General features: G+C 43.5%; 1 protein-coding gene across 2 annotated transcripts in view; it reads left to right on the top strand.

Annotated features, from left to right (window-relative positions):
* The window catches only part of hook1 (hook microtubule-tethering protein 1), a 36,592-nt gene that overhangs the window by 16,173 nt on the left and 2,914 nt on the right, over positions 1 to 17,505 (top strand). For both annotated transcript variants that reach the window (XM_088349392.1, XM_088349391.1), the window contains exons 9-21: positions 491 to 654; positions 731 to 871; positions 1,906 to 2,107; positions 2,178 to 2,288; positions 2,344 to 2,431; positions 6,068 to 6,134; positions 7,133 to 7,270; positions 9,423 to 9,510; positions 11,909 to 11,940; positions 12,017 to 12,099; positions 13,221 to 13,321; positions 15,400 to 15,501; positions 17,414 to 17,482. In XM_088349392.1, coding sequence (XP_088205518.1) covers positions 491 to 654; positions 731 to 871; positions 1,906 to 2,107; positions 2,178 to 2,288; positions 2,344 to 2,431; positions 6,068 to 6,134; positions 7,133 to 7,270; positions 9,423 to 9,510; positions 11,909 to 11,940; positions 12,017 to 12,099; positions 13,221 to 13,321; positions 15,400 to 15,501; positions 17,414 to 17,482 — 1,386 coding nt within the window. The remainder of the gene's footprint in view (positions 1 to 490; positions 655 to 730; positions 872 to 1,905; positions 2,108 to 2,177; positions 2,289 to 2,343; positions 2,432 to 6,067; positions 6,135 to 7,132; positions 7,271 to 9,422; positions 9,511 to 11,908; positions 11,941 to 12,016; positions 12,100 to 13,220; positions 13,322 to 15,399; positions 15,502 to 17,413; positions 17,483 to 17,505) is intronic.

The following is a 17,505-nucleotide window of genomic DNA, read 5'->3' on the forward strand; positions in this document are numbered from 1 at the left end:
AAATGCAAGTTCAGTGTCTTTGTTCAAGGCACCTGGCTTTGGCAACATCAGGTTGACATTCCAACCTGCAGCTTGTTTTTCTCTTGCGCTTCTCTGAGTGTTTTGTCTCGCAGGCCGGATCCAATCCCTTAGCGGGCCTGATCTGGCCTGCGGGCCGCCTGTGTGACACCTGTGGTCTACTGAGGAAGACTGCTGAGAAACACGGTATCAATTTCAAGCATTTACAAGCACTTGACACACAAAGGACTTTTCATGAATGATAGCAAAAACAGGTACAAAAATAAGTTCTTTTATCAAAGAACAATTCGAATTGGGTTCATCAATTATTATTAAATAAATTATGAAGTAACGCGGGCTGATTTCTACCGTTTTTCATTTTGGCTAACTGCCGTTTGCACCGGGGAAGTTTCTCTGGGTTTGAGGCCGCCATTTTGAATTTGCCAACTTCCTCACCAGGTGGCCATTTTGAATTTGCCAACTTCTTCACCAGGTGGCCATTTTGCAAGAGGAATATAACAGCCTACTGGCGGAAAACCAAGTCCTGAGCGATCGGGCCAACCAGCTGGACGCGTCGGAGGACCCCGACACGCAATTCGGCGAGAAACGCGGGCGCTCGCAGCAGCAGCTGGAAACGCTGCAGGAGGAGAACTTCAGGTCAGGGCCGCGCCGCGAGAGGACCCGTTAACGGCCCGCGGGCCGGAGGTTGAGTCAGGTTTTCTACCGGCCGCAGGCTGGAGGCGGCCAAGGACGACTACCGGATCCGTTGCGAGGAGCTGGAGAAGCACTTGGTGGAAGTCCAACACCGCAACGACGAACTCACCGGCCTGGCCGAGGAGTCCCGGACCCTCAAGGACGAAGTGGACGTGCTCAGGTAAAAGGGACGCCGACCGGGGTTTGAATCTGGCCCCCGGAGAAGCACGAGAGGAAAATGAGCTGACCGAGCAGGCAACTGAAGCTATATTACTCTCTCTCCCTCTCTCTCACACTGTTTTCCTTTCTCTCATATTTCTCTCCTTTTCTCTGCTTCTTTCTTTCTTCCATTGTCTTTATTCTTTCTCTATTCTTTCTCTCTTTCTATCCCCTTTTTCTCACACTTTTTTTTTCTATCTTTCTTCCCTCTTTCGCTATACCTTTTCTCCTTTCTGATTCTCCCTTTTTTCCCTGTCTATTTTTCTCTATATCTATTGCTTTCTATCTTTTTCTCTCTTTCTCTCACCCGTTGTCTCTTTTTTTTCTCTCTTTCTTTCTTCCTTTTTTCTCTTTCTTTCTTTCTCTCTTTCCTTCTTTCTCTCTTTCTTTCTCTCTTTCCCTATCTATCTTTCTTTCTCTTTTTTTCTTTTTCTCTCTCTTTCTCTTTCTTTCTCTCTTTCTGTCTTTATTTTTTTCTTTCTTTCTCTTTTTCTTTCTTTCTCTTTTTGTCTTTCTCATCCTTTCTCTTTTTTTCTTTTCTCTTTTTTTCTTTTCTCTTTTTTCTTTCTTTTTTTCTTACATACATGCAGTTGCCCGCTCTTGCTCTCTGTCTACTCTACGTCCAGCCCTCTTAAGGTTTTCTCTACCATGTGCCCCCCAAGCTCACACGATTTTGACACCCATGTACTAAGCTGTTCGGCATTCAATTGAAGCTAAGCAAGATGGCCACGATGACTTACGAGCTATCAAATGCGAACGTGACTCACGATGTCCTCGGTCCAGTTTGTCCTTTCAACAGATTGCAGCTACAGGCACCTCCTTTTGAAAATATCCGTTTTATGAATTGAATTGAAAAGAAATCGGCACATTTTCACTCTGAAAACGCCACTCGACATACAAATCTTCCCTCGCTCTATGCAAAGTCCTACTCCCAATGTTTTTGGGCAATGATATAGGAAGACATGTCAAGGATTCGTCCATATGATCCTCTTTCAGGAACTGTTCTGAGCGCGTGGTCATGCTGGAGGCCTCGGTGGAGACCTACAAGCGCAAGCTGGAGAATTTGGGAGATCTGAAGCTGCAGATGAAGCTCTTGGAGGAGAACAACACCATCTACATGCAGAACACCGTCAGCCTGGAGGAGGAACTGCGGAAGGCCAACGCTGCCAGAGCTCAGCTGGAGACGTACAAGCGGCAGGTAGAAATGCCCGGCTCCATTTTCATATATCTATATGCAAAAAAAAAAAAACATCTGCGACGCTCGTCAGGTCCAAGAGCTCCACAGGAAGTTGTCGGATGAAACCAGGCGAGCGGGCGACCAGGCCTTTGAGTTGAAAAAGCTGGAGGAGAAGAATGAGCTGGTGACCAAGGAGAAGGAGGTGAGACTGGGTGGAAAAGGTAGGGGGCCATGTTGATGTTTCTCCTTGTGGTCAGCGGGTTCTTGTGGAGAGGGACTCCTTGAAGGAACTCTACGAGGAACTACGCTGCACGCAGGCCCAACAGGACCAGCTTTCGCAAGCAGGTAGGGATTGACCGATACGTCAATTTCCACAAAAACTCTACACAAAGTAGACTGAACATCCATCCATTATCTGCACCGCTTATCCTCAGTAGGGCCGCGGGGGTGCTGGAGTCCATCCCAGCTATCTTTGGGCAGTGGGCAGGGGACACAGAGACAGACAACTCACTTGCTCATTCACACCTAGGGACAATTTGGACCAGACAATCCACCTGACATGCATGTTTTTGGAAGGTGGGAGGAAACCCACGCAAGCATGGGGAGAACATGCAAACTCCGCACAGAAAGCATGGTCTCATGACCTCAAAACTGCCACACTCGCGCTAACCACTGCTCCACCGTGCTGCGTAGCGTGAACAATTGATTATTTATAGAAGGTATTATGTTGCTGATACTGATAAATTGACTGAGCTGCCAAACATTAAACATAATCTTGGGGAATTGGAAGAATTTTCTAAGTATAAAAATTTACCGTATTTTCCGCACTATAAGGCGCACCTAAAAGCCTTTATTTTTTTCAAAAGCTGACCATGCGCCTTATAATACAGTGCGCCTTATATATGGCTCAATATTAAATCCGCAAGGTCTTGCAACTTACGCAACAGCCGCCGACTCGATTTTCCCCCGAACGCCAAGTAGTCCGCGGTGTATGCTGGGATTTATTTACCGGCGTTTCATTGGCTAACCAATGTGTCAATCATCATTTGAATCAGTCACTATTGGCTAAAGTTATTCAGAGGTCAAGGGGCGGATCCTTTTTATCATTTACAGGCTGGCATTGGCTTAAACGGCAACACAAAGCCTGCAATTGGCCAAAAAAGATGGATGCGTATAGCACGTGGCTGACGGCATACAGAAAGCATTTTTTTACCATTTTGTATTTGTAAATATTTTATTCTCCTGGATTTACTAAACTCACGGATATAAGAGGACCATGGCTGCACATTATTATGAACACAACGACTTCGGTGAGCTACTCCGGCTATATATTATCCCTGTATCTTGTTTCAGACTGAACTCGATGTTTCTGTGATAAGCGGTGCAGATAATGGATGGAATGGAGTGTCTATTTTTAAATTCAACTCAATTCCAAGTGTTTATTGTCACATGCACAGTAAAGTTGCGAGCGAAAAAGAAAATGGAAACTAAGGAATGGTTGGCATTTCTTGAATCCCAAGACTTTAACCTTCCGAATGATGGAACGATGCATTTGAGTGACATGGTACGGACACCGCATCCGCACGTATTTGCGTCTTTGCAAGCTTTGGGAATGTTAAGGGGGTAAGAAGTTGGACTGAACCATCTGACTGTTTTGTCGACGTTCCCATTGTAGCGCCTTATAATCCGGTGCGTCTTATGTATGTCAAAAATAGGACCAAAAACTATTTTTTGGGGGTGCGCCCTATAACCCGGTGCGCCTTATAGTGCGGAAAATACGGTAGTAGCATTTAACTCTCCGTAAAACGGAAAGTATCCAGGAATCGACAACATCCTGTCAGAACCGATACAAAATGGCGGTAAGCAAACTATAGACATCTTGACAAAAATTTGCAGAAAGCTCTGGTCGACGGGACAGTGGCCATCTGCATGTTCTTTCAGCTCAGTCAACTGACTCCAGAAGTTCCCTGATGATTTCCGAGTGATCCAATGTCCACCCAAATGACGAACGGGGTGTCCGTGTGTGTCATGACGTCTCAGTTTAAATCACGGGCGTCAAACTCATTTTAACTCGGGGGCCACACGATGGAACAAACATTCTCTCGGGGGCCGGACTAGTCAATTGAGGGGAAAGAATAACACAGAGAAAGAGTGGGAGAGAAAAGGAGAGGGTGTGGGACAGGGAAAGGGAGAAAGAGAGAGAGAGAACGTGAGAAACAAAAGAGATAAAAAGATAAATAGTGAGAGGGGGGAATGAAAGAGAGAAAGAAAGATATCCAAAGAGAAGTTGAAAGCGAGAAGGAGGGAAAAGAGTACAGAAAGAGAGAAGGGTAGAAAGATAAAAGGGGGAAGCAAGAGAGAGAGAGAGATAAAGAAAGGGAAGAGAGCAAAAGAAGGCAAAAAGACAGAGAGAGAAAGACAAAGGGGAACAAAGAAGGAGAGACAGATAGTAAAAGAAAGAGAAATAGAGAGTGAGAGAAAAAGGAAGGAATAGAGAGAAAGAGAGATAAAGAAATACAAGTACAGCATCTTTGTGAGAGGCACCCGCCATTGGCAACATCAAGTGGACCTATTTCAACCTGCAGCTCATTTTTCTCTTGCACTTCTCTCAGCGTTGCCTCGCGGGCCGGATTCAATCCCCTAGCGGGCCTGATTCTTTTTGCTATAGATAGATCATTTATTCATTCCGGTAGGGAAATTCATACTTCCAGCAGTATCCTTTTGTTGTTTATGAACAGATGAACAGGATGGCCTCGGGGTGCTGTGTTGTAGTTTAGCAACAGCGGATTGGATGAGGTCACACGCTAGGCCAAAAGTTGGATGTCCCTGCACCAGATGGAAATCTTTGTGCCCAGGGTTACACCGCCTCGTGTTCACGTAGATAGCGAGTCCGCCTCCTCTCCGCTTCCCGCAGGCTTTTGTGTCTAACAGCGCTGAAGCCGGGTAGCTCCACCTTAGCGTCCGGGATGCTAGACGTGAGCCACGTTTCCGTAAAACACAGCAAACCGCACTCCCTGTACACCAGTTCGTCGGTCTTATTTGGTAGAGAGTTCACATTTCCCATGATTACGGACGGTACCCAAGACTTATAACGTTACGTTTGGTGTCAGAAGAACACTACATTACCATGAAAACATATTCCCACTGTCAAACATGGTGACGGCAGCATCATGCTCGGGTAGATATTTTTCGGCAGGGACTGGCAAGATGGACGAAGCCAAATACAGGGCGTTTCTGGTTGAAAATCAGTTTGGAGTATGCAAGAAACCTAAAACGCAGGTTTTTCTTCCAACAGGGCAACCACCGTGGACATAAAGCAACATTTGGAATACAATGGTTTAAAACCAATAATGTCAAGGTGCTAGACTGGCCAGGCCTTAATCCTAGAGAGCTTCTGTACCTTGAATTTTATTTGTTTTTAAAGTTGTATTTTTCCCGATGTTCATTAAGTGAGAATGTTTATTTAATGTCTCTGATGATTTCGGAGAAGCCCGATAAGTATGCCCCAAACTATGCGCAAAAGTATGCTTCTTGATAAACAGAGTTCTCATTCGTCTAAGAGACAATCAGCTTTTTATATCCTCAGACAACATCTCATGTTACTTAACACGTCCCCTCGCCATGACGCACTCGTTTTTCCCCCAATGTGCATGCTTTTTGGGAATTGACAATATTTTTTCCGAATGTTTTCGTCCTCTTTCGATTCTCCAAAGTTACACAATTTCCAAGAAACTCATTGGGGTCGGCCTGACATCCAAATTCCTGACTATTGTTCCACGCCAAGCAGAATGTTATGACTTGGCAGCCCAAGGCGATTAATAACAACACTCGCTGACATTTAAACTCGGGAGAAACAAGCCTGGAATTTCCCGTTTTAAACTAATGTGTTCTCCTTATGTCAAGCTCGACTCCAATACACCACAACAACGATGCCCATCCTCGGTCTTGAAAATTGTAAATTGCTTCTACTGTCTTGTGCAGGGATGCTTCCTTCAAGGAGCTCCAGCCACGACAATTTGGAAGCGGAACTCATCCCGATCGAGCACAGGTACACCGAAATACCCTCAAACATCGAGCGTAGGTAAACCCTAAAATACAGACGGAATTCTTCCCTTTCTGACTTCAGTTTGTATCTTAGAGTTTCAAATATATCTGCCATCTTGAGAAAATCGCAAATATATTTGTTTTTGAGATGTTGGGTAAAAATGACAGTAAAATGTAGCTGAAATTTTCAGTTGCAGGAAGTTCTCCCTATTATAGTTTGCCACTGGGAAACGATACGAAATCCTTGCAGTAATACACATTTCATAGTGCCCTGTTTAGATGTAGCATGCACCTGTCCCCTAAGGGGCGATGACGCTTCATAAACAATGCCATACAAACTCATGCCAGCTGCCGTTCATCACAAGGGAAGAAGAAATGCAACGGCTTAGCCAAGCAGCCAGAGAGCAATGTAGGTGATATGTTCAAGTAGACTTGTTGATAATGATGCAGGGTTTTTACGGGTGCTTGAAATCCTTGAAAATGCATGAATTTTAATATTGGATTGAAAAGTGATTGAATTGTGGTGGAAATGCTTGAAATTGTTGCCGTGTTTCCTTTCCAAAAAAGCATATGTCGTGATAAATGCACATGCAAGATCAAAAATGGTATTTGTGAAAAACAGTATTTGTGTCAAAATACACGATTAAAACGGGATTTCTTCTTCATGTGGTACTGGAGAATTTTGAAATTTGGGTTTGAAAGTCCTTGAAAAGGCCTTGAACTGAAAAATGGGACCCTGAATAATACGTTTCATACTAACCAGTTTAGATATAGCATGCACCTGTCCCGTGGGGGGCGATGACGCTTCATAGGACAATGTCCTACAAACTAATTTCAGCTGCAGTTAATCAGAGCAGTGTTGGCGTCATTTTTAAGCAGAGAAACGTGGCTACAATTTCAAACACAAGCACTTTACCCAAAATGCAAGCCGTTTTCAGTCCTCGAACACAATTGGAGGATTTCGAGCGCCCGTACGAACCCCCGTTCTGGTTTCTACCTCAGGGAGAGGTTCATCCGGCTGGTGCACGAAAACAAGACGCTGCGGGTGCAGCAGCAAGACTTGGAGAGGGAGATCACCTCCTTGCACTCTCAGTTGGAGGACGCCCTCAAAAGTGGCAGCCAGATGGACACGGAGAGCAGGTCGCCTTTACATTTGAGTGCTTTAGCCCACCTTTGTCAAACGATGCTTAGAGAAGCACAAGAGAAAAATGTGAGGAAAGTGGACCTACTGTAGCTGTAGTCAAGTCATGTTTATTTGTGTAGCCCTTAATCACAAGGAGTCTCAAAGGGCTGTTTGTAAATCATTGTATGAAAACAAGATTAGACTTGGCAAACCGCAGACTATTATGACAGCATCCCCTGATCTAAAACCTACATGAGGGCAAATAATACACAGACCTAGCCACATCTAATATTCAATTCCCTTGCTGATGGAAGGAGATTTTCTCTCAAAATGCCTCCACGCATGGCCCCATTCGTTCTTTCCTTTACACAGATCAGCCGTCCTGGTCCCTTTGCAGGAGCCCCATGCATGATGTTTCCACCCCCATGCTTAACAGTGATGTTCTTCGGATGCAATTCAGTACTTTTTCTCCTCCAAACACGAGGACCTTATCAATTTCGGTTTAATCTGACCAAAACACATTTTTGATATGAATGTTGTATTTGCCGAGAATCCACCTGAGAGGAATAGTTATTCAACGCCTTAGTGTTCCTCATGCTTGCCGTCAAGACTGTTGATAAGCAGATTGGTGTCTTCACGATATTACCATTCACTGAAATCGCTAACGCTCGGGATTCAAGATTTTAAAATATACTCGTCATAGCAAAATCATCATCAGTCTCAAACAAGATACCTAAAAACTTAATTAAAAAAATCCACCTTAAAGCATTTCTGCCTCATTGGACGATCCTTGTTGCAATCTCTCTGTTTTGCTCCATCATTTCCTTTTAAAAGGAAAAAAAATGGTGAGATCATTTCTAATATGGTCATTCGCCTCTGACGTTTTGATTGACACCACTTTCAGCCATTTGCAACCTTTTTCACGGTGCTTAGCATGCCGATAGCCAATGAATGGATGTATTGAGAAAACAGACAGGACCTACTTTATCTTGAGCCCGTAATGACCGACTAAATTGATGATTGGCACATTGGCCATCCAATGAATTTCCCAACATAAATTTATTTATTTGCGATGTGTGTTCGCATCGACGCCGAAAATAAACATTGTAGATGGAACTCGGGATCCATTTTTACGCAATGTGCACACCTGTGCGTGATAAATCAGCGATTGACTTCTGGAAAGAGAAGTCAAACATTTATAACTCTTTCACAACGTCTAAAAACTGGCCAAAGTCGTATACACGGTTGCGAAGGTTTTAGTGTTGTAAACTGGTCGTCTCTAAACGGCCACTTTTGGAAATGCCCTCATAAAAATGTGTAATATACAATTTTTAGTTTTTTTTAGACTTTGATCAAATTTGACAAGATGCAAGGTACGGCTTCAAGCTATTGTCTTATCTGTTTTTCAGCCGTTTTTTGCTGAAGTTTTAAAGAAGCTTTAGCACCTTTCTTCTGTAAAATTGATTTGAAATATAACTGCAATGTTCCCATATACAAGTAAGAATTTTCATAAACTAAAAATTAAAAGCAGAAAGACTTTTAATCATTTACAGTCATGTTTGTATGTTATTTTTTTGTCAAATAAACATGCTTAATGGAACTCGGGGTCCATTTTTACGCGAATATCACGCACAAGTGTGCACAATCAGCGATTGACTTCTGGAAAGAGAAGTCAAACATCTATAAATCTTTCACAACGTCTAAAAAAATAACACATGTCAAATACATGGTTACAAAGGTTTTAGTGTTGTAAACTGGTCGTCTCTAAATGGCCACTTTTGGAAACCCAGTAACCTACAGTTAGAAAAATGTGATTGTGTCTAGTTTTTTCTTAGATTTTGATCAAATTTGTCAAGGTACCAGGTACGGCTTAAGCTATTGTCCTATCTGTTTTTCAGCTGTTAAATAAACGAATAAAAATACATTTTTTTTTACAAATGCACGGTTGACAAATACTACAAACCCTCTAATAGTTTTATAATGAAATCTTAACATCCCTGAATCCTAGTTTAGTTGTGGCCCCTCAAAAGACCCCCAGAGAAGGCCCTCATGAATTTACTCATCCGGCCCCTGTTTTTTCGAACATGTGGGGGCGCCCCCGAGCTCCAATGAGTGTGACACCCCTGCTTTAGTGCAATATTCTGTGTCCCTTCTCCAAAAAACCTGCAGGCTGAGTCGCCAGCGGATCGGCGAGCTGCAGCAGCAAGTGGAAGACCTCCAGAGGGCGCTGCAAAGTCAGGCTGTCAAACCCGATGACGTAAGTGCCACCGGCAGAATGACGGTATCAACCTTAGCATGATGCTGCCGTCACCATGTTTGACAGTGGGAATATGTTTTGATGGTAATGGAGTGTTACTCTGACACCAAATGTAATGGTTCGGGTTCAGCCCAAATCTCTCGGTGATCGCGCTTAATCGGGACGGGAAAAGTGAAATTCTGCCAAGTGATGTTACTCACTAACAGAGTTAGTCACCAAATTACTCTATAGTAAAAGTAAATAGTGACCAGGGAAAGTAACTATTACCGTTGTTTTAAAAAGTTGGATGTCAAAGAATTGGGAATTTTCCGAGCATAACTGCGTTATTCCCAACACTGGTTGCACCTTCATAAACCTACCTCTAGATCAGGGATGTCAAACTCCTTTGAACTCGGGGGCCACACGATAGAACAAACATTCTGTCGGGGGCCGGACTAGTCGATTAAAGAGAAAGAAAAAGAGAGAAAGAGGGAGGGAAAAGGAGAGAGGGCGGGACAAAGAAAGAAAAAGAGAGACGGAGATAGCGTGAGAAACAAAAGATAAAAAGTTGTGAGAGGGGGGGGGAAAGAGGAGAGGAAGAAAGAAATGCAAAGAGAAATAGAAAGACAGAAGGAGAGAAAAGAGAAAAGAAAGCACCAAAGGTATGAAGAGAGAAAGAGAAAAGAGAGAAAAGGAAAAAAGGAAGTTAGAGCAAAAGAGGTTAAAAGACACAGAGAGAGAAAGAGACAAAGCAATAAAGGAAGAGAAAAAGAGACGCGGAGAGTGAAAGAGACAGAGTGGGAGAAAAGGGGTGGAAAAGAGAGATAAAGAGAGAGAAAGAAATAAATACAAGTACAGTGTCTTTGTGAGAGGCACCTGGCTTTGGCAACATCAAGTGGACATATTTCAACCAGGGTTTGTTCATCTAGATGAAGTCCTTACCGACTGAGAGTACATCGCTGTAACAAAATAACCACACATCAACACATACAAACAGAATTGCAGTTGAATCAATGCTCTTTATTGTCGTTGTATGAAAGTACAACGAAATTAGTGGCCAGCGCAGCAGGCTGAACACACGTATCAGGGATCCTCGGCTTGAGCCAGGTCTCCGTAATTGTTAAAAACCGAACCTTCCTGAATGTAGCGGTTTCCCACGATTTGTTTAATGGGTAATGGATATGGTGATACAGGCTCTGCAGGGGTGGCTTGTGAGAGCTGTCAGCTGGACCTGCAGCCTTCTCTCCTGTCCCCACCTCAGCCCCTTTGGGACCTGATAAACTATGGAGCTCCTGCTGGTGATCAGCATTCCTTTGAGCTCTTCTGACTTTCCTCAGAGTCCAATTTAATTGACGAATTTCTTTTTTATGTTAATGTGCCGCTAAATGCTATCTATCGCCATGCTTGCCAGTTTGTTTTGGGTTAACGCGTCGACTCGCACGCCCGCCCCGCTGTTTGACCAACATACACCAACCTATCACACTCGTGCCCACCCAACACTAAGAGACCGCCCTAACCTGCCCCTGTGATAGCGTTTGTTGTGTGCTATTGTTGTGGAGTCGGAGCTTGACATAATGAGGAGACATTTGTTTAGAACAGGAAATTCCAGGCTTGTTTCTCCCGAGTTTAAATGTTATTATTAATAACACTCGCCTTGGGCTTGCCAAGAAATAACATTCGGCTTGGCTTGGAACAACGATTTTCTTGGAAATTGTGTAACTTCGGGGAAAACACGTAATGTTGGAAAATGGAAAAAGGACGCACCGACTTCGGGGGAAAACAACACGTGATATGGATGATGGGATGTGTCTGCTCCAAAAGGGTATAATGAAATGAAATGATCTGCATTTCTATAGCGCTTTTCAAGTCAAGACTTCCCAAAGTGCTTTACAGTGTGCTTCACATTTCCCAATAGCGGCCGTGCAGCCATGTAAGGCGTTAACCTGCTTATTGGGGGCATTAGGGGTTCAGTGTCTTACCCAAGGACACTTTGACATGTAACACGGAGGAGCCGGGATTCGAACTGCTATCACTTGATCCCAAGACGAGCGCTCTACCTCCTGAGCTTCTGCCGCCCCCAAAGGTCTGCCACAAATGGGATTTGAACCCACAATCCCTGGTCACAAGGACAATTACTAATCCATTAGGCCACTAAGGTTGCTATAAGAAAGCTGATTGTCTCTTAGACGAATGGGAATGTTGTTTGGACACTCTTGTGCATATTTTGGGGCATATCTCTCAGGCTGTTCTGGAACTGTCAGAACACAATGATTGATATGTTGATATCAATGACAAAAACGATTCAACTCCAAATCCGTGTACCAATAAACCAGCGATAACCGAAGCGTCTAGTACCGAGGGGCCTCTGTATGACCAAGCTGACTCTCTATAAATTGTTTTCCTTTGTTTCCCTCTCTAGTCCAACCTGAAGCGGAAATTGGACGCTCACATGTAAGATGACAAAGAAAGCTGGACGCACGCTGAAGACTTTCAGAAGTAATAAACGGTGCTTTTATTCCCTTCTCAGGGTCCAGCTGAATGAAGCCCAGGACCAAATCCTGAAGAAAAAGGAACTGCTGGAGGACCTGCAGCCCGACAACACTCAGAACTGTGAGTGCCAATCCGCCTGGACTGACTTGGCCCTTGGTCGATCACTTCGAGACTTTTGAAGACCCTTTAAATGAAACTTGAAATCAAATTGAAAATCAAGTTGACAAAAATACAATTGAAACGAACAACGCACCAAAAAACCCATGCAAAGCAATGTTAAACAAATGTTTATTTTAATCTTTTTAAAACTAGATTTTGATCCAGTTCTACTTGGAAAACTCTAGTTTTAGACATGGAAGATGTTTACGGTATAGCATATGGATCCTCAGTCAAAACTGCCAAAGAACTACTAATATATTTTTATCAAGATGCATTCAACCTTTTTAGTTTAAATAAATGTAAATATCAACAATGCGTTCATTTTTAAGACTTTCTAAAATTGGATTCGAAACACTTTAATGCCATTTAAGGCCTTATTTTTATATAAATAAAGTCAATGCCTTTTAAGACTTTTTCAAGGATCCGCTGGAACCCCTAGGAAGAGGAAAACCTCTCTCACCTCTCCAAGTGAGCGTGCCATTGCCACTTAGCGTAGCGGAGGTGCAACGGAACTTCATTCTCTTGAAAAACGTCTGAGGTGAAACTTTCAAAGCAGCTTGTGAAATATGCCCTAGAAATATGCACAAAGAACAGAGGAATCTTGACAGGAGAGGGAAAAGCTGTTTATTGATGTTCATCAGTGTCCAAACAATGTTCTCAGACAATTAGCATTCTTATACCCTCCGGAGAGAAAACATCATGTCAGAAATATCACATGTTGCTTAGTGCGTCCACTTGCGATGACGCGCTTGTTTTTCTCAAAGTGCATGCTTCCAGGAACTGACAATGTTTTCGTCCTCTTTCGATTCTCCAAAATTACACCGATTTTCAAGAAAATCGTTGGGGTTGGAAGCTGTTCCAGACCAAGGCGAGTGTTATTAATAATAACACCCATTTAAACACGGGAGAAACAAGCCTGGAATTTCCTGTCCTAAACAAATGTGTCCTCATTATGTCAAGCTCCGACTCCATTAATCCACAACAATACGCGCCCCTTAACAAAGCCTCGTGCACCCTGAAAACGCCCCCACCCCCCCATTTGACAACTACCGACCTACGCTAACAGTTGTTTGTGTCGGCAGCGTTGAAGGTGGATGAGCTGAACGCGGCGCTGAAAAAGAAGGATGAGGACATGAGGGCCATGGAAGACCGGTACAAGATGTACCTGGAGAAAGCTCGCAACGTGAGTGGACTCGGGTCTCGTTCGGCAAAAACTGGTCTTGAGTTTCCTCCTGGGATTAATTGATAAGGTTTTTAACGTTTCCCATGTTCGTCAGATGAAAAGTTGCGACAAATTCAAAATCAACAGCATCGATTGACTACGTTTTGCGACTCGATTATAGGGCGAGACGATTATCGGCACTGGAATTTTAACAGATATCGGTATCGGCATTTTCATTCATTGGACCGGCTGATTCAATATACCCAAAACGGGCTAAGAAGCTGGAGAGAACTTTGCTTCGAAGCCCAGCCATTCTCTCACTCTCCTCTTTTCCTGCTCTCTGATTGGAGAAGTGACTGAGGGGCGGAGCCACTGAAACGAAAGTTATCCGGACTCAGCATGCTCACATGACGTCGAGATTTCCAAAATGCCGCTTCTCTGTAGAAAAGCGCGTGCGTGATTGAGATGGCAGAAAAACTGTAGTTCACTTGTTTTAGGGAAGCATGTTCTGGTGGAGCTTGATCTATTAGCTCTTATCATAACATGAGTTTGTCAATAGTGTGCGTGATGAGAGAGCAAAAAAGCTCCTGCACTGTTATTTTTGAGTTGAAGTGAAAATGAGTCGTCTTTTCCATTGAAAAGGTTTCAGGGTGCAATTAAAGTTCGATTTGAATTTGTTTTGGCTTAAACAAAAATGTCTTGCGTCAAAATTTAAGCTTTTACAGCAAATGAATATTGGTTATCGATCTCTTTTTAAAACTAATCATCGGTATCAGCCCTGAAAAACCTGTATCGGTCAATCCCTACTCGTGACCCAACGCAACATATATTGCTGCCCGGTTGTCTTGGGAGGGGGATGATCACTTGTGTGGCCCCCTCTCAAGGTTTCTTGTTTTTCTCATGTTGAGGTTTTGGAGTTTTCTTCATCTCTGTATTCTGCCAGTCATGTTTTTTTTGTGTTTAAATTTGAACACGTGAATAGTTGGACATTGTTCCAAAGTTTGACTCCGCACACAGACACACACATACTTTTCCTGGTGGTTCTCACCTTTGGGATTAGGAATGCACTACAGTTAAACACTAAGTTATCATTTCTCTCTTTGCAAATGAATCATTTAGTTTTTTTGTTGACCTTCAATAGTAGTTGTGCAGTGAAAAATTTGACTAAATCATCTCATTTTGATAAAGTTAAAACTTATATAAACTATGTTGGCAGAATTACTTAAATAAAAACAAGCATTAAGGTAAATAAATGTAATAGCACTGTCCGGTGGCCCATTGGGGCCACACCTCGGGCGAGTGCCCCGGCAGCACTGGCCCCTCCCGTGTGTGTAGTTAACTTTATTCACACAGCAAACAGAAAAATACACCGGAAATGCGACTTCAAAATAAAAGAGTACAAGACTGATAAACGTACAAGAGATGCAATTAGACTGATTATTGAAACGTTACTTTGTGTGTGTGTGAAAGATTGTTTTTATATTTAAGAATATAAAAACAAGTTATATTCACTCAGTGAATTCTGAGAAATGTTACAACCAAAACGACCAACCTATCAAATTTGATAAGTTTTATCGGTTAATGAACATATTTTGGTATCTGGCAGCCGGGCTCCTGTGTTCACGGTGTAGGCGTTGGGGGCGGAATTGCGGCGCTGGAGGCGTCATTACACGAATGATGGCAACGTGCTGCCTACTTTTATTGTCAATGGGTCGATTGGACAATAAACATCTGATTTTTCTTGCTGCTGCGTTGGCAAGTTGAACGATAGAATAGAATATACCTTTATTATCATTGTTACAAAATGGCTTGAACATATTGTGACAACGAAATTGGACAGTTACACATTTTACAGTGAGGATAAAAGAAACCATAGAAGATATAGGAACAAAGAATATCTGGATCTGGAGGGAGGTTTATGAGGGGGTGAGGGACAGACAGAGATGTTCAGATCCAGCTAGGTGGGGGAGGGAGGAAGCTCTGTACGCATGTACTCAGCGCTTCTCCTCAGTAGGCTTGCGAGAGCCCGTCTTGGTGGTCTTTGGGCAGGGGACATCCTCCACTGTGTGCGTGTTAGCGTCCATTTCTTTGACTTTCAGGTGATCCGAGCTCTGGATCCTAAACTGAACCCGTCCACCCTGGAGATCCAGACCCTGAGGAACCAACTGACTCACAGGGACGAGCGGATCCTGGCTTTAGAGGTAACGAGCCGGGGGTGTCGAGCGTGCGGCCCGCGGGCCGTATCGAGCTTACCGAGGAACTGAATCCGGCCCGCGGGCCGACGCTGAAAGCGCAAGAAAGCTTTTAAATGTCGTTCTTTCTTTCCTTCATTCCATTGGTCTTTCTCATTCTTTATCTTTCAACCTCAAAGCGGCGCTGCCACGAGCGGCTGCCTTTTCCAGCAGCTGCCCTGTTGTTTTATTGTCTGCTCCTATCTTCGGTGTTTTTTCTTCCCGTTTTGACAACTACACTATGGATTACTTCTATCCTATGGACATGGGTTTCAACGCACAAGAAATGCGTGTATTTCAACTCCTTGCCCTGAGGAATTCTCGTGCCGGTGTGATGAAGGGGCCCATGGTGGAAGAAAAGCCGAAGCTAGCGAAGCGGCTAGCGGCGTTATAAGTCTTCGGTACCATCCGTAATCATGGTAAATGCGAACTCACGACCAAATGAGATCATCGAGTGCTGGTGGAAAACATCGAAGCGCACAGGGAGCGCAGTTGCTGTGTTTTGCGGAAACGTGGCTCACGTTTAGCATTCCGGACGCTAACGTGTAGCCACCCGGCGCTACCCGGAGCTATCCGGCTTCAACGCCGCTATACAGAGACACGAAAGCCGGGGGGAATCGGAGAGGAGGCGGACTTGCTAACACGAGGTGGTGTATCCCTGGATTCTCACAAAGAAAAGATTTCCATCTGCCGTAGGAATGTCGAACTTTTGGACTGGCGTGACGTCATCCACTCCGCTACAAGCACCCTCGGGCATCATGTTAATCTGTTAATAAACAACGGGGTAGACTGCTGGAAGTGTGAATTTCCCTACGGGGATGAATAAAGTATATATCTATCTAGACATCTATCTATCTTTTTCACTTTGTCTGTTTATTTCCTGTCTTTCCTCCTTTTCCCCCTTTGCCTTTCCTTAGATATATATATATATATATATATATATATTTCCTTTCTTCCTCTTCCTACTGCTTCTCATTTTCTCTCTCGCTCTTATTCTACCACCATTTTTATCTCTCTCTCTCTTTCACTCTTTTCCTCATCTCTTTTCTCTCTTTCTGTCCAAATATATAGATATCTACCTCTATAGATATAGGAGATAGATATAGAAATATCTATATAGAGATATCTATAGAGCTGGATATCTATATTTTCTTTCTTCCTCTTCCTACTGCATCTCCTTTTCCCTTGCTCTCATTCTACCATCATTTTTTATCTCTGTCTCTTTCTCTCGCTCTTTTTTGCTCTTGCACTGTTTTTCCGATCTTTCTCTGTTTCTGAGTTTTCCAAACGCTCTTAAATGTTGTTCTATTGGTCCCTCTTTCCATTTGTTCTTCTTATTCTCTATCTTTCAACCTCTTTCTGTCTTTCTCTTTTTCACTTTGTATGTTTATTTCCTGTCTTTCCTCCTCTTCCTACTGCCTCTCCTTTTCTCTCTCTCATCTTACCACCATTTTTTATCTCTCTCTTTCTCTCGCTCTTTTTTGCTCTTTCGCTGTTTTCCCCTTCTCTTTTCTCTCTCTCTGTCCAACCTTCTCTTTCTGTTTCTATGAGTTTTCCAAACGCTTTTAAACATCGTTCTTTCTTTCCCTCTTTCCATTTGTTCTTCTCATTCTCTGTCTTTTTCTCACTTTGTCTTTTCTCCTTTTTTACCTTTGCCTTTTTTTCTTTCTTCCTCTTCCTACTGCCTATTCTTTTCTTTCATCATTCTACCACCATTTTCTGTCTGTCTCTCTTTCTCTCTGTGTGTGTGTGTGTGTGTCTTTTCTCTTCTTCTGTCTAACCTTCTGTTTCTAATGAGTTTGACAGCCCCGATGCAATGGATTTTGGCTTCTCCTGCTACCGTCACCATTCCGTCTCGTAAAAATCCATTCTCCTCCCGCAGCGTCAGTGCGAGCAAGCCAAATTCCGCGAGTACGAGGAGAAGCTGATGGTGACGGCCTGGCACAACAAGGTAAGATCCCCGACGGGACTCGG

The sequence above is a fragment of the Urocampus carinirostris genome, chromosome 12 (assembly GCF_059441175.1).
Source record: "Urocampus carinirostris isolate Australia breed hairy pipefish chromosome 12, RoL_Ucar_1.0, whole genome shotgun sequence".
NCBI classification, from domain to species: domain Eukaryota; kingdom Metazoa; phylum Chordata; class Actinopteri; order Syngnathiformes; family Syngnathidae; genus Urocampus; species Urocampus carinirostris.